This window comes from Emydura macquarii, unplaced genomic scaffold (assembly GCF_026122565.2).
Source record: "Emydura macquarii macquarii isolate MOO-44397 ecotype Brisbane River unplaced genomic scaffold, CSIRO-AGI_Emac_v2 contig_1253, whole genome shotgun sequence".
NCBI classification, from domain to species: Eukaryota; Metazoa; Chordata; order Testudines; family Chelidae; genus Emydura; species Emydura macquarii.
In genome coordinates, this window is record NW_027131390.1 from 19,107,864 (window position 1) to 19,122,768 (window position 14,905).

The window sequence follows — 14,905 nt, forward strand, 5'->3', positions numbered from 1 at the left end:
ACCATGTCTTTCCAAGGATAGTCAACATATTCAGAGAATGTCACACTGGAATTTCAATGATTAACAGAGAGTGTAGCAAATAATCATCTTGTTGGCACATGCCACATCTCCCAACCTATATAAAGTCTAATTGTGGGACAAAGACTCAAAATGAAAACTGTAAGAAAAATAAAAGCAGGAAGCTAACAACAACAACAATACTTTGCCTTCAAACTCTTAAAGCAACTTGGAAACATTAATACATTGAAGGATGTAGCTACTTTATCTTATGGAGTACTTCTGATAATCTCATGTAAATCATGAAGACACAAGAATACTATTTATGTAGGTTAGCAGTACATTCATGTCTAAAATCAGAAATTGTCCCTTGTCATGAGGGATAATTGATATTATGCTTGCTAAGTTACCATGCAATAATATAGTCTACAGTTTGCTTGTTTGTGTTCATATTGGTTGAATTAGGATACCTGCTCCAAAGAGAATAATATCCATAAATGATCCCAAAGTGCAATAAACACTGGGCTCAATGTTCTGTATTGCTAAGTACCCTGAACTTCAGTTTATGGCAGCTGCTCAACAATCCTGAAATTCCTATCATATATACATATACACATACAACAAAAACATTCAAATACAAACACCTCGGGGGGGGGGGGGGGGGGGGGCGCAGAACAGACAGCTGGTGCATACCACACATCACAAGTATAGTGGAGGAGGGGGAATTTTGGTCAAGGATACTGGGAGACTCCTCTAATCTTATGAAATGTTACAGTGGATCCTTAATATTACCAATGAACTTGTATTTGACAATCTCATCCAAAAGATGCCCAAACAGTAAACTTCATACAAATCAGTTTGTTGTGATACATGGGGTTGACTTGTCTCTGTCAAGATCCGAAGCTAGGCTCTAGGTATTGCAAGCCTGATGCTGAGACAACAAAGCTTTCCACTCCAGCAGATACAGTTATTATGAGTGAATAGTTTATGGACTTACCCAGCAACTGGTCCATCTTCTTGCTTACAAGTGGTGTCATCTGCAAATATGATAAAAATCACATATTAAAGCAAAAAGCAAAGAGATCAGAACTTATAACTCAATCTGGGCCTTTTGGAAAAAACCTATCATATAAACATATTAACTAATGTTTTGTTCCCAAGCACAGCTCAATATTAAATAAAGAAATAAAAATGGTTAGAAGAAGTAACAAGCCTTTGAATGCCAGACCACAGATATTGCAACAGAATGAATAAAGGCAGCTATCAACTCAGGTCTGGATCTCAGCTCCAAGACTCTTCACATATACTTTATTGGGTGTGAGAGAGAGAGACCAGGAAGGATAGGGACCTCAAATCAAGAATTTTTCAAAAGCAAAAATCAAAGGATCTGAAAATGCATTGACCTTAATTAACAAATATCTAAGGGCTCACAAGGGTATGAGACAACATGCAATGATGGATGCATTAAGATTGGATGCCAGATAACTGTTCCAACAAAGCTCAGCCAGCAAACCAAGACTCTGACCCTTCACTTGAATACACATGGAGCCCCAAGTGGCACAGGGGTCCACCTACATTGATCCAGTTATAGAACTGGGCCCCAAATATGTATTTAGCGGACAGATTTTACCAGTTATTGTGCACTCCCCAATGGCTTGTTATTAGAGTTTCAGAGTTTCATTCTTCATTTTCCTATTGCTGTTAAAAAGTGATCATATACAAAAGTCAAAAATGCTACAATGTATTAAACATCAAAGACTGACAGAAATTAACAAGAGGAAGAAAATTCTGATGGAAAGCTAACAACTCCCATCCCAGCTCACCCAGCTGAGGTAGTGGATACAAACTTACTATTATTGATACAGTGCCAGAAGAATGCATGGCTCTTTGCAGACAACTGAAAGTAACGAGTCTCTACCCTGAAGGAGTTTACAATCTGAAACAGATGTAACCCAGTAAAGAATGACAGTAGTATCACACTCAATGGGTAGGACAAAGTAAGAGAAAATGTATAGGGAGTATATATGATATGTTTACACACACACACACACACACACACACTTCCTTCAGCAAATGGAAGGAGAAAATCTATAGGAACCCCACCATGCAAATTTAATTTACGTGGTAAGCACTTAGATACTCCAGTCATGCCCTTGAGACTATAGAGAAAAACCTAAAATAGATAGATTAGTCAGGTTAGGTAGATCAGAGTCCTTCACTTGATGGTGGTGTATCAGCAGTGCCACAACCCATGAACTCTATTCAACCTCCAAAATAAAATCTTGCAGTGGTAAATGGAAACTAGTACCAGACCATCACACAGGGCGTGCACTGGGATGGGTACAGAGAAGATCCCAGATAAACCCAAACATCCATTAGGTCGGTCAACTCCACCACCTCTCCAGGAGGAGAAGGGGATGGAAGGTGAGTGGAGCTACCCAAGGCTGAGAGAGGGACCGTAATCTACAGTGTGCCTGTGCCCTAGCCTAGTCAAGTTTGCCTTCTGGCTAATGAGGGCTTTCATAGGCTATGCCTACTCAGCATTACAAACCCAGGTCTATGGACTCAGTGTTTCCAAGCCTGCACTAGAGCATCACACTGCACTGCAAACCTGCTTTCCCATTGCTGGACCCCAGCCTCACCGCCGCACTAACCCATCCACATGGCACCCTACAGACCCTGCCTTTAGGGCTTGAGCTGCGTCCACATTACGCAACGACAGGGCTTGGACCCCAGTCACCGCGGGACCTCCCAGCAGGGCCCTGAGCGCTTGCTGCCCCCGGCCGGGCTGGTTTGTGTGGGCGGCGCGGGACCGGGGGGCGGAGGTGGGCTGGGTCCAAAGCCGAGCGGGAGCCGGGGTCGGGTCAGGTGCCGTGTGGACAGAGACCCCGCGCCCTGGCCGCCCGCCCCTGAGGGGAGCATCTCGCACAGCGCATCCCCCCGCGGCGACACAGCGCGAGGTCCGGCCGCCGGCCGGCTCCCTACCTCCGTACAGCCACTGCTCCTCGTCCTCCTCCGCCTCCAGCGGCGCCGCGCCCGAGGCAGGGGGCTCCAGCTCGGTGGCCATGGCCCGGGGGGGGGGGGATGCACCGGCACCGGCAGGGCAGGAGGAGGGCGAGCGGCCTCCGCCGCCACAGGGCCGCGCCGCGCTCGGAGGGGACGCGAGGGCCTGGCGCGCCTCACGCAGGGGGCCGGGCCGCGTCGCCCCCCATGGCCCCCGGTGCGATCGGCGCAGTCCCAGCCCCGCCGCCTGCACGCGCCGCTAACGGGCCGCCATCGCTCTTTCTCTGGGAGGAGGGGGGAAACCTAGGCGGCGGCAGCGTGCGAGCCGGGCCCGCCGCCGGGTCCTAGCGCCGCCCGACCCCGCCGCGGAATCAACAAAAGGCGCTCGGCGTCCCTCCTAAACCGTGCGCTTTCTGCTGGCGCGCATGAGCAGAACGGCGGCGCGCATGCCTACTGGGCCTGCGCGGAGGTCGTGCGCATGGGCAGTGTGGGAAGTGAAGCCGCAGGGAGACGCCTATGCCCTCAATTTTCCATTGGCGTTTAGCTTTGCTAGGGGCAACGGATGGGCATGTGCGGGGTGTGGCTAAGGCATGGTCCAACCTGTGCCCAGTCATGAGCCTCGGCCGCCGCTGGGGCTGCTTGGGGGCTGGGGCAGTAGTAGCCCTGTGGCTTCGGCTTTGGCCCTACGGCAAGTTGAGTCCCTTCAGGCCAACCCCTGTGCTGCCAGCGGGGCGAGAACCATCCTGAGCCCCTGGCCATCCATCCCCTGGAGCGCAGCCTGCCGCAGGCCAGCGGGCGCTCACAGTGCAGCCTGGGCTAGAGCAGGGCAGTTCCCAGCAGCAGGAGTCACCCAAGCACACCGAACACCAGGGGAGCGGGGCATGGCCCAGGACCAAGCTTTCCAAAAGAAATGAGCAAATGGATCAGGCAGGGGAAAGGATGGCAACATGGAGAGAATGGAATGGGCAGGGCTGTGAACATTTAAAAGCCAGAGCATGTGCAAAAGTAAATTTAAAAGGGCATACAGCAATAGCTACAGGGAAAATTTACTGCAGCTCACAAGCCATTATCCTTATTTATTAGTAGAGTGTGTTGTGGTAGTACATGGGCATCTCCCAGTGGAGCTGAGCCCAATTGTGCTAGGCAGTGTATGCAGGAAGAACAAAAAGACAGACCCTGCCCCAAGGAGCTTACACTTTAAGAGGTGTTTTGCATCACTCTGGGCCTAAGTTTGCCAACATTAATGTACGATTGTCCTGACACATGAATAGTTCCGCTGAGCTCATTTAAATTACTTATGTAAAGGCTAGATCCTGCAAAAAGATCCATGCAGATGGATTCTTGTACCCATGCAGAGCCCTGAAATTAATGGGGCCTCCAAAAGGGTGCACGGATCTGCTAGGTCATATCTACTTACAGAATCAGGGCTATGCTGTGTAACTGCATTTAGGATTCATTGGTTCAGACTTACAAAATTATTGATCACTGTTGACCATTGTTTAAGCAATAACTATCAAATCACAGGGAATGCTGGCCCCTATCCTGCAAACACTTATTCACATGCTTAACTTTAAGTCAGTGGCACTACTTGTGTTTAAAGTTAAGCAAGTACATAGGTATTTGTAAGATTGGGGACTTTGACTGTAAAGGCTTTGAGGCAAGGACTGTAATTTATTATAAATTTGCAGTATGGCCAACCCCAAGCATTAAAAAATCATGAGTCAGCCCCCCCACCCCGGCACCCACCCCCAGATCATGAGATCAGCTTAAAATAATAAGATTTGTAAAACATATATTTTATTTATTTACCTTCTGGTTAACGTAGGATACACTTGGGACATATTGTATAGCTTTTCTCAGCAACAATGAGGACTAGAGACTTACTTTGTTTTTAAAAAATGAAAGCTGAGATTCTTATGAACTAACATGGCTTCAAGAACTGGGGCTTTAAGAAAAACACCAAATATCATGAGAACTGCAAATTGCAAGAGTTGACAACAAGGCTGTATTTGTAGAGCGCCCAGCACAAAAGGTTCTACACATGTTTGAGGCTTCTAGGCGCTACCAGAATACAAATGTTAAATAATAATTGCCTGAAAAATTGTTATTAGATGGAAGGAGTGCAATGCCTTAGACCATTTACCCCAGAGAGTGCCCTACACAAAGATCATTGCTGCTGTTATAACATGAAAATTGATTTTCCAAAAGGTTTCTTGTACAATACAAGCAATATGATATGCTAAACAGAATGTGTTTTACACCCTCTTTGCACTGGTGTCAATGACTATACAAGGTGCAGTGCAACAGAGAATCAAGCCTCAGGTGTACATTTTGTCCATCTCTAAAATTACTTTCCAGCCAGGGAATGTATATTTGTCCCATCATCTTCTCTGTTTTTTCTGTGCATTTGCTAAATATATATCATCATATGTGGAAGTGAGCGCCATGTGATTTGTTGAATGTATCACTCATCTTTGATCACCACACCTGCACTCTGTCCACTAATCTATTGCTTTTGGGATTTCTTCTAACATTCCAAATTGCTGAGCAATTTCACAGTGCTGCCATACTCTTTTTTAAAATTGACTTGCCAGAGAAATGTTTCCTTCTTTCCTTCTGAACATGACATTTCTCCTCCCCTGCACCCAAATTACACTGGCCAGCCCTTCAGTCCCAGACCAGTGAAAGGCTAGAGGTTGAATATTGTGCAAACTTACAGGAGCATCAGACAATTCAAAAGGGGAGACTCAGCTTCTCAGTGGTACAGCATTTGGGTCTAGTCCTAGAAGATCCCAAGATACAGGAACTTAACATTGTGAGTTTCATATATAATTATAATAATACCTACCTCATATATAGCATTTTCACCTGTAGATCTCAAAGTGCTTTACAAAGGAAGTAAGTTATCATCATCCCCATTTTACAGATGAGAAAACAGACACAGGGAGGTGAGTGACTTACCCAAGGTCACCCATCAAGCCAGTGGCAGAGCAAGGAAACAGAACCCAACTCTACTATGTGGGTCCAGTGATCTGTCTACTATGCCACAGGTCACATTTAGAGATTTCTAAAATAGCTCAGAAAGAGAAGAAAATTCTGTTTGCATTGAGACTTATGATATTAAGACAGTTTGGATTGCCTAATAGAAATTTCTAGTGAAGCACTTTCGGGTAGTTCAAGTTAGCCAACTAGATATTAGAATGGAGGGGCTATTGGACAACCGGTTCCGGGGACTACTGCTCCTCCAAAAGAAACTCTTCAAACTGTTAAAGAGATCTAGTGGAGTCATCCAGAATTTCCACTAGGGTTTTACAAATGGATGGATGCAAAAAGCAATATCACAAAACATTTATGTATGACTCTTTAAAGCTTTTGTGAATAGTTGTTCTGTCAAATAGGTGGCACATGCAGGACAGATGGCATAGCAGTGTAGTATGAAGGATTTACAGGCATTTGCTTGGGATGACCTGCATAACTTATTTCTGGCTTTGCAAATCATGGGTAATTTCACCTCAATCCACAGATTAAAGATCTGTGTGTAGTTTGTAGCTTCCCATACTCTTCCTTCTGGGAATTCAAAAAATCAGTATCTAGTATTTCCCAGTCTTTTGGAATAACTATCTATTTAGTAGACTCAGCTGCACAATGCCCTTCCTTACAGATTCCTTGGTTTGAATCAAGTGGCATGGAAGCTTAGATCAATGAGCCTGTCATATGACAATAGTAATGAGTCACTTTCTTGTTATTATTTGTATTTCCATAGCACCGAGGCAGGGCCCTACTCATGCACAAGTACCCCATTGTGCTGTACAAACACAGAGGGAAAAGATGGTTCTAATAGTATACAAGAATCTTGATTAGAATTTTAAAAACCAGTATTACCTCTAAAGGTCCTCTCATTCTTTCTCCCTGTGACTTCCTTCTACAGATTAAAAGAAATACTGCACATATCCTCACATTCCCTGTTTGAATGGGAGACAATCAGTAGTGACAGACGGAAGCCACATGGAAAGACACATACACTTACAGACTAGGACAAGAGCAGATCTATGGAGGACCCCATATCATGGATTGCTGAACCCTGGATTACTTTAATACAGTCTTGGGTGGAAAACTTCCGTTCACACAGCCAGAAAGTGACAGTGATATTTGCAGCCATCAGTGTATTTTGTGGCCTGTCAGAAAAATTTAACAATTGACATTTAACAATAATTTCAAACAGTCCACAAGTGATTGCTTGGGCCTTGGGAATTGACAATTGTGTGATCTCTCTAAAAATAAAAGTAAGTCTCATCAGGAATAAAGTGATGCTTTAAAGCAGTTTCATGTGAACCATATTTTCAGGGGTAAAGCAATGATAGGGCACAAGGCTTGTTAGTGTATTAGCTTTGTAATGTCTTTTCAGTTTGTCTTGTTCTTCATAGTCTGTAGCTCAAAACGTGCATGGCATTGAGAGACCCTGATAAATGGCCTGGAGTTTCTTCAGCCATCCAACTGTTGTCATTACGGAGCAAACTGGACCGAGCTGAATTTGTCCTTTGAGCACAAAACCACGATAGACATCAGGGACACAGGAGACTGATGTGGAACTAACCTGTAGGCTGCCTTCAATGTTTAACTACATTGCACCCCAGTGGTTGCTCACAGAGATTCTTTTTTAGTTGTTTGAACATCTATTTGTGAAGCTCTTTGGAATGAAGCTGAATAAAAGTGGCAATATAAGAGTAAGATTATTGTTACCTACAGTGTCATCTAAGATCTTATCAACACTGTACTGGGCCTCGTGTGTTTCAAATCATTCTGCTCTCTCCATAATAGGCCCATAATAGGACTTAGCTGCAGTTTAGACAGGCAGATTGCAGCCTCCTTTGTGCCGGAGATGTTGTAACTAAGTCATCATGGCTCCAAAGCAAGAGTTCAGTCTCTGTCTCCTGAGGGGCTCAGCCAGAAACTGCTTTAGCTAACAGTTCCAGGACCCACCTCAGGAATTCATAAATGAAATATTTTACATGCAGTTTCACAAAAATCAAGAATACTTCAGAAAGGATAAAAACTGTTACTAACCTTCCGTAACTGTTGTTCTTTGAGATGTGTTGCTCATGTCCATTCCAAGTAGGTGTGTGCTCGCTCGGAGCATTGCTGCCAGAAAGTTTTCCCCTCAGTCGTGTCCATCATGTTGGCTCTGATGCCCCCTGGAGTCACGCTCTTATAGCGCCAGTATAAAAGGCCCTGCCAACCCCTCAGTTCCTTCTTGCCAGCTAACTCTGACTAAGGTGTGTGGGGGTTGGAATGGACATGAGCAACACATCTCGAAGAACAACAGTTATGGAAGATTGGTAACCATTTTTTCTTCTTTGAGTGCTTGCTCATGTTTCACTTCAATGTAGATGAAACAGTTGTGCTGGTGGAGGGTTTGGAGTTCATTAACAAGCAGACTATAGCACTGCTCTGACAAATCAGCCACTGTCTCTAGTCTGCTGAGTGATGGCATAGTGAGATGTGAACTTATGGACTGAAGACCACATTTCTACAGATATCCTGGATAGGAACCTGTGCCACGAACACTGCTGAAGATGCTTGGGCTCTTGTGGGGACCTTCACCAGGTCGTAGCATGTGCGGATACAAGAAGTGATCCATGATGAAATTCCCTGAGCTGAGACTGGAAGACCCTTCATCTTGTCTGCAACAGCCACAAAAAGTTGAGTAGTTTTCCAAAATGATTTAGTCCTTTCTATGTAGAAGGTACGCACACGTCTTACATCTAGTGAGTGAAGTCTCTGGATAGAAGACCGGAAGGAATATGTTCTGGTTATTATGGAATTGTGAAACCACCTTCAGGAGGAAGGCTGGGTGAGAACACAGCTGGACCTTGTCCTTGAAGAATACCATGTATGGAGGTTCTGAAGAAAGGGCACTAATCTCCAAGACCCTTCTGGCCGAAGTAATGGCTTCCAAGAAGGCCACCTTCCAGGACAAGTAAAGCAGAGAACACGGGGCCAGTGGCTTGAATGGGGAAATTCATGAACCTTGACAATACCAGGTTGAGATCCCAGAGTGGGATTGGTTGTCATACCTGGGGGCACAGTTTGTCAAACCCCTTGAGAAAACTTCTTATAGATATTGTTTGCAAAGAAGGATTGGCTGTTTACCCACGGGTGCAATGCCAAAATTGCAGCCAGGTGGACTCTAATCAATGACACAGATAGCCCTTGCCACTTCAGGTGTAGCAGGTAGTCCAGAATGAATGGCATTGATGACCATGTGGGTGAGACACCTTTCTGCGCTGACCAGATCGAGACCCTTTTCCACTTTGCCAGGAATGTAGTTCTTGTGGACTGCTTTCTGCTTTCTAAAGAACTTGAACTAATACTGAATATGCTCCGAGGGGCTCAGCCATGGAGCTTCCAGGCTGTGAGATGAAGGGACTTAAGGTTTGGAAGACTCAGGTGACTATGGTCCTGGGATATTAGGTCTGGAACCTGAGGTAGTCAGACTGGCGTTTCCACTAACAGTGCTGTTGTGGCCAGGCCAGGGCTATCAAGATGACTCATGCTCTGTCCCATCTGATCCTCAGACCTTGTGTATTAGAGGGATGGGTGGAAACTCGTAGAACAGATGACTCTTCCAAGGCAAGAGAAAGGCATCTGTCAGAGATCCTGGACTGTGGCTCAGGAAAGAGCAGACTTTGTGACGCTTCCTTGCAAACAGATCTATTTGGGGAATTTCCGACTTCTGGAAGATGACTTGTAGGACCTCTGGGCGAATGGACCACTCGTGGTGATTAGAGAAGACCCTGCTGAGGTGATCTGCTAGTTCATTCTGAGAACCTGGCAGATAGGAGGCCTCAAGGCAAATTGAGCAAGCTATGCAAAATTCCCATAAACGAAGTGCCTCCTGGCACAGGTCAGAGGACCACGTTCTGCCCTGCCTGTTGACATAGAACATGGCTGTTGTGTTGTCTGTAAGGACTGACATGCACCCGCCTGCTATATGTGGTTGGAATACCTGACTGACCACGCGAACTGCCATGAGCTCTCTGACATTGATGTGTAACAAGAGCTCTTCCAGAGACCCTGAGTTTTTAGGGACCCCAGGTGAGATTCCCACTCCATCGCCGATGCATCTGTGATGAGGGCCACTGAAGGTGGGAGCTGTAAATAAACAAAACAAAAAACCTCCTGCACACACTGCTAGCGGGTCTAATCACCATTTGAGAGAAGTAATCACCGATGGGGGAACTGTAATAACTGAATCTAGATGGTGTCGGCTTGTTGATTATACTAACAATAACCACACCTGGAGAGGTCTGAGCTGAAGCCTCATGTGCTCAACCACATAGAACATGATGCCATGCTGCCCAGAAGCTGCAAGCAATTTCTCACTGTGGTGACGAGGTGACTCTTGAGGCTTTCTATAAGCCTCGTTTTTGCTTAGAAGCATACTTCTGGGGGAGAAGCTCTGGCCTGCACAGAGTCCAGTATTGCGCCAATGAATTCTATCCTCTGGACCAGGAAGAAAGTGGATTTCTGCAAATTTATGAGCAGACCTAAGTCTTGGAAGGTCGACTGTATTAATCTCACATCTGCCTCTACTTGAAGTCATTGAGATACGGATAAACCTGAATCCCTTGTCTCCTCAGGGAGGTTGCGACAACTGCCATGCACTTTGTCAACACCCAAGGGGCCACCAACAGGCCAAGCGGAAACAGGAAACACCATAAATTGGTAGTGCATGTGGTTCACGACGAATCTGAGTCCTTGAAAGATTGTAATGTGGAAATAAGTGTCCTTCAAGTCAAGGACGGAGTACCAGTCCCTGGATCCAAGGGAGGGATGATTTAGGCCAAGGAGACCATGCGGAACTTCAGCTTTTTCATGAATTTGTTGAGGTTTCGCAGGTCCAGAATTGGTCTGAGACTGCTGTTGGCTTTCAGGATTAGACAATAGGGGGAGTAGAACCCCCGGCCCTTTAGCTCCGGTAGAATCTCCTCCACTGCTCTCACCCTCAGGAGCAACTTCACTTCTTGGGCTTGTGAGAAGGATCCCTGAAGAAGGATGGGGACGTGGGTGGGAAGGAGGGGAACAACAAAACTGAAGTGTGTATCCCAGTACTATCATGAGTAATGCTTAACGGTCTGAGGTAATACAGGCCCATCACTGATAGAAGTGGGATAAACCGGGTAATTTGGATCCCCAAACTGGCCTGGCCCATCATTCCTGAGCATCCCATCAAAATGCCTGCTTTGACCCTGCTGAGTGTCTGAAGGGTGCAGGCGTGGACGCAGACAAAGACTGTGTTGGAGGCTTCCTCCTACAGCCCCTGATCCTCCTCCTGCTATAGTCCTGTTGAGCATGTGGCAGGAAGAAGTGAGCTGTAGACTGGGACCTTTAGTGCTTCCTCACAGGGGCCTGTGTATGAAGACTTAAGGACTTAAGTGTGACCCTTAAGTCCTTCATACTGTGCAGTTTGGAGTCCGTCTGCTCAAAAAAGAGAGATGTGCTCTTGAAAGGGAGGTCCTGTAAAGTTTGGTGGACCTTATGTGGTAAACCCAAGCATTGAAGCCATGAGCTTCTCCGCACAGTCACAGCAGAAGCCATGGATCAGGCAGCTGAGTCTGCCACATCCAGGGCTGCCTTTAGGGTCGCCTTTGCTATGGCCTTGCCTTTTTCTACGAGAGCCGCAAACTCATCTGGAATCCTGCAGTAGCAACTCCTTACATATTTGCAGAGTCCCAGGAGTTGAAATCGTACCTGCTCAGGAGTGCCTGCTGATCCTGAGTGGAGACCCTGTCAAATAGACCTTGCTCCCAAAAAGGTCTAACTTTTTGATGACCTTGACCTTGGGTGTCAGTCCCTGTTGGCCCTGCTTTTCCCATTCATTAGCTGCTAACACCACCAAAGACCCCGGTGGTGGGTGAGTATACAGGAGCTCAAATTTCTTACCTGAGACAAAATATTTCCTTTCAGTTTTCTTTGCTGTCAGCCACAACACCCTGATGGGGGTGGTGGAAGCAATCTGGGCTGCAAAGCCACCGAATGTAACCTTCTAGAATGGGAACCTGACTGCGATAGGAAAGGCCAGGGGTTCCAGAAAGGCCACTGTACAGAGAACTGCCACTGCCCAGGTGGCCATGCTGCAGGTGGGACACCTCGGCTCGGGTCCATAATGGATTAGTGCCGGCTAGAATGGCGGTGCCATGAGACCTAAGATTCCAAATCCATCTCTGAGGAACCCTCTGGAGGACCAGGGTGGAGTGGTGCCGACCAGTACCAGAAGGTAGGGGACCAGAGTTGCGTCATTATGGCTGGTTTCCCCTTTGACTCTGTCGGGGGCCTCAAGACTGCAGAACTGTTTCTTGTCGGTGCTGTCGATGACAGCTCCCATATGGCTGGGGATGGCGGTACAGTAGAGCGAGTAAGTCCCTCATGTCCGCGAATGCCTCTGGTGTTCTGGCAGTAAGAGAGAACTGAGGGGGCAGCGAGGCGGCAGGGCCCTTTATACTGGCGCTATGGAAGCGCAAATCCAGGGACACCAGAGCCAACCCAACGGATACCAAGGGAGAAACTTTTCTGACAGCAGTGCTCGAGGTGAGCACACACCTCCATTGGAATGAACAAGAGCAGGCACTCCAATAACTAAGCTGGACTGGAGTTTATGGTACTGCACACTGAAATGTTGGTATACATTTGCCAAAGTGATTAGTGATTTTGGGTGCCCAGTTTTATGGACCTTGCTAGAGGTTCGTTCTCACAAAGTGCACCAACCCCCTGAAAATCAGGCACCTTTACAAGGCATCTCAAGATGGGGACCTAAAAATGGAGGCACCAAAATCACTAGGCTCATTAGAAAACTTAGGCCACTATCTACAGCATGGCAGAGAAGGCTTTTTTTACTTCCAATGTCTAAAGTTGTCTCTTTTTTTCAGTCATCTCACTGTGATCACATAGCTCACGTGCTCCTCTCCAGCTATTACTGTTAAGAGTCGACAATCCGAGTCTCAGTCGCTAGTCAGTTAGCATTAGGCATTGTATTATGCCCTGTCCATATAGAACAATCAATGGGTTCTCTTTATACATATCTTTTCATTTAGAAACAAACTCAGTTACAAACACCTCACATCTGGCCCAGAATGACTGTCTTTCCATCACATTAATGTCCATCCTCTACTGATTCTCAATTGATTTTGAGGCAGGCCTGGGCATTTTACCTGAGCCTGGGGCAGACAGGGCTGGAAGGATGCCAGCTTTATTCAGGTAACAAGATGTGGAGTAGAAATTAGATGAGAAATAACATTAAATATTAGAAAATTTGGCTTTACTCATCACATGCAGGTTATTCCTCTCTTGTGTGGCAATGACTGGACTTTAAGATGTAAGAGAGAAGGTAAGTGTTAGAAACCATTTGGAAGTCCACTAATCTTGACTGAGTGTATAATACTGCTCTCAAATCCCCACCACTCTTCACAAAATACAGATTGGGTCCAACATCCACTGCCCTCAATAGATGCAAAAATTATGTTGCTTAACTGTACCAGTATAGTTAAAGTGATATAACCCTTCCACTTAGCATGCATGCAATTATAACAATGGCTGTATCAGTATAGCTTATACCTGTATACAGATACAACTATATACCTAGCTATAGTGGCAAAACCCTTGACTATGAATGCAGTTATATTGATTTCAAAGTGCTTATACTGATATAGTTTATGCCATTTCCTACAACCAGCATAAGTTATACTGGTATACAGCAGTATACCAGTATAACTGCATCTACATTATAGCTTTTACTGGTATAGTTATGACAGTTAAAAAAAAAAAAAATCACACCTCTGACTGACATAGCTATGCTAGTAAAACTTTTAAGGGTTGTACCGATTTAAATATTTCAGTAGGAAATCACACCCCCAACAGAAATAGTTCAACTGGCACAAAAACTGCACCTAGACCAGGCCTTGACGTAAAATAACTATCACTGTAGAATATTGCTAATATATCACTTGACTTTTTCCTATTGATACGTTATTTGTATCGCAGTAGCTCCTGGGCTCTTGGTCCATGACTCGGTCTCCTATTTTACATGTATAAACATAGGAAAAACAAAATTCTGCCCCCAAAACCAGGAGGCTCCAATACGTTTCCAGACTCAGAATCCTCTTGATAGTTTTAGAGCATAGGAAGGACAGCAAACAGCAATGATTTTAATAACGGCACTAAAGATGTCTGTGCAAGGTGGGGGAGGGGAGGGAGCATGGTTCTTTTGGAAACTAGAAATTAATTTAATATTTGTGAAGAGTACTGGATATGTCATCAGAGTGTCAGTGCAAATTTCTCCATTTCCCCCAACTTGCCGTATTCCTGATTTGGACCAAGTCCCTCCACAGGTTTGTTTAGACAAGAATAAAAGTCACCTTTTAAAAAACATTTTAGTGCAAATGTTTTAACTAACCCATTTTAAAACTAAAGTGTAGACAGGGCAAATTGTATTTTGACTTTAGGTGAACAGCATAGGCTCCCTCCTAGCCTTGACCAGCTAGCATTCCTTGAATCACATTCTAGACATCCCTTCAACTAAGACTAATAAAGATGCTCATGACGGTAGTTTTAACAATGTTATCATTGTTCATGGGAAGTGGGACTGAGATGACCAGCAAATTTCAGAGGCCACTGAGGGTGGGTGTTCAGCTGGTAACAATTTCATGCTAAAGTCACTTAAAGTTTCTAAAAATTATTTAAACCAAAAACAGCCAATCAATTCATATTCAACAGTCATTATTTCCATTTTATGATGTGACATCTCAGGCCTTCAACCAACAGGAGACATTATTTCATAGCTGGTAGTAGCAACATTATCAATAGAATGCTAGAAGTAAACCTCAATTTTACAAAACTCCCTTTCACATGA

General features: G+C 45.3%; 1 protein-coding gene across 3 annotated transcripts in view; it reads right to left on the reverse strand.

The window, feature by feature from the left end:
• The window catches only part of LOC137153175 (pre-mRNA 3'-end-processing factor FIP1-like), a 31,678-nt gene extending 28,238 nt beyond the window's left edge, over positions 1-3,440 (reverse strand). For 2 of the 3 annotated variants that reach the window (XR_010919715.1, XM_067548274.1), the window contains exons 1-2: positions 2,983-3,440; positions 995-1,034 (exon numbers count right to left, since the gene is read on the reverse strand). Coding sequence is in view for 1 of the 3 variants with exons in the window: in XM_067548274.1 (XP_067404375.1) it covers positions 995-1,034; positions 2,983-3,064 (122 nt within the window). In the remaining 2 variants the exon portion in view is untranslated. Of the gene's footprint in view, positions 1-994; positions 1,035-2,982 lie in introns of those variants that run through there. The other variant, XM_067548275.1, reaches the window with a different exon arrangement.
• Positions 3,441-14,905: the final 11,465 nt, after the last annotated feature.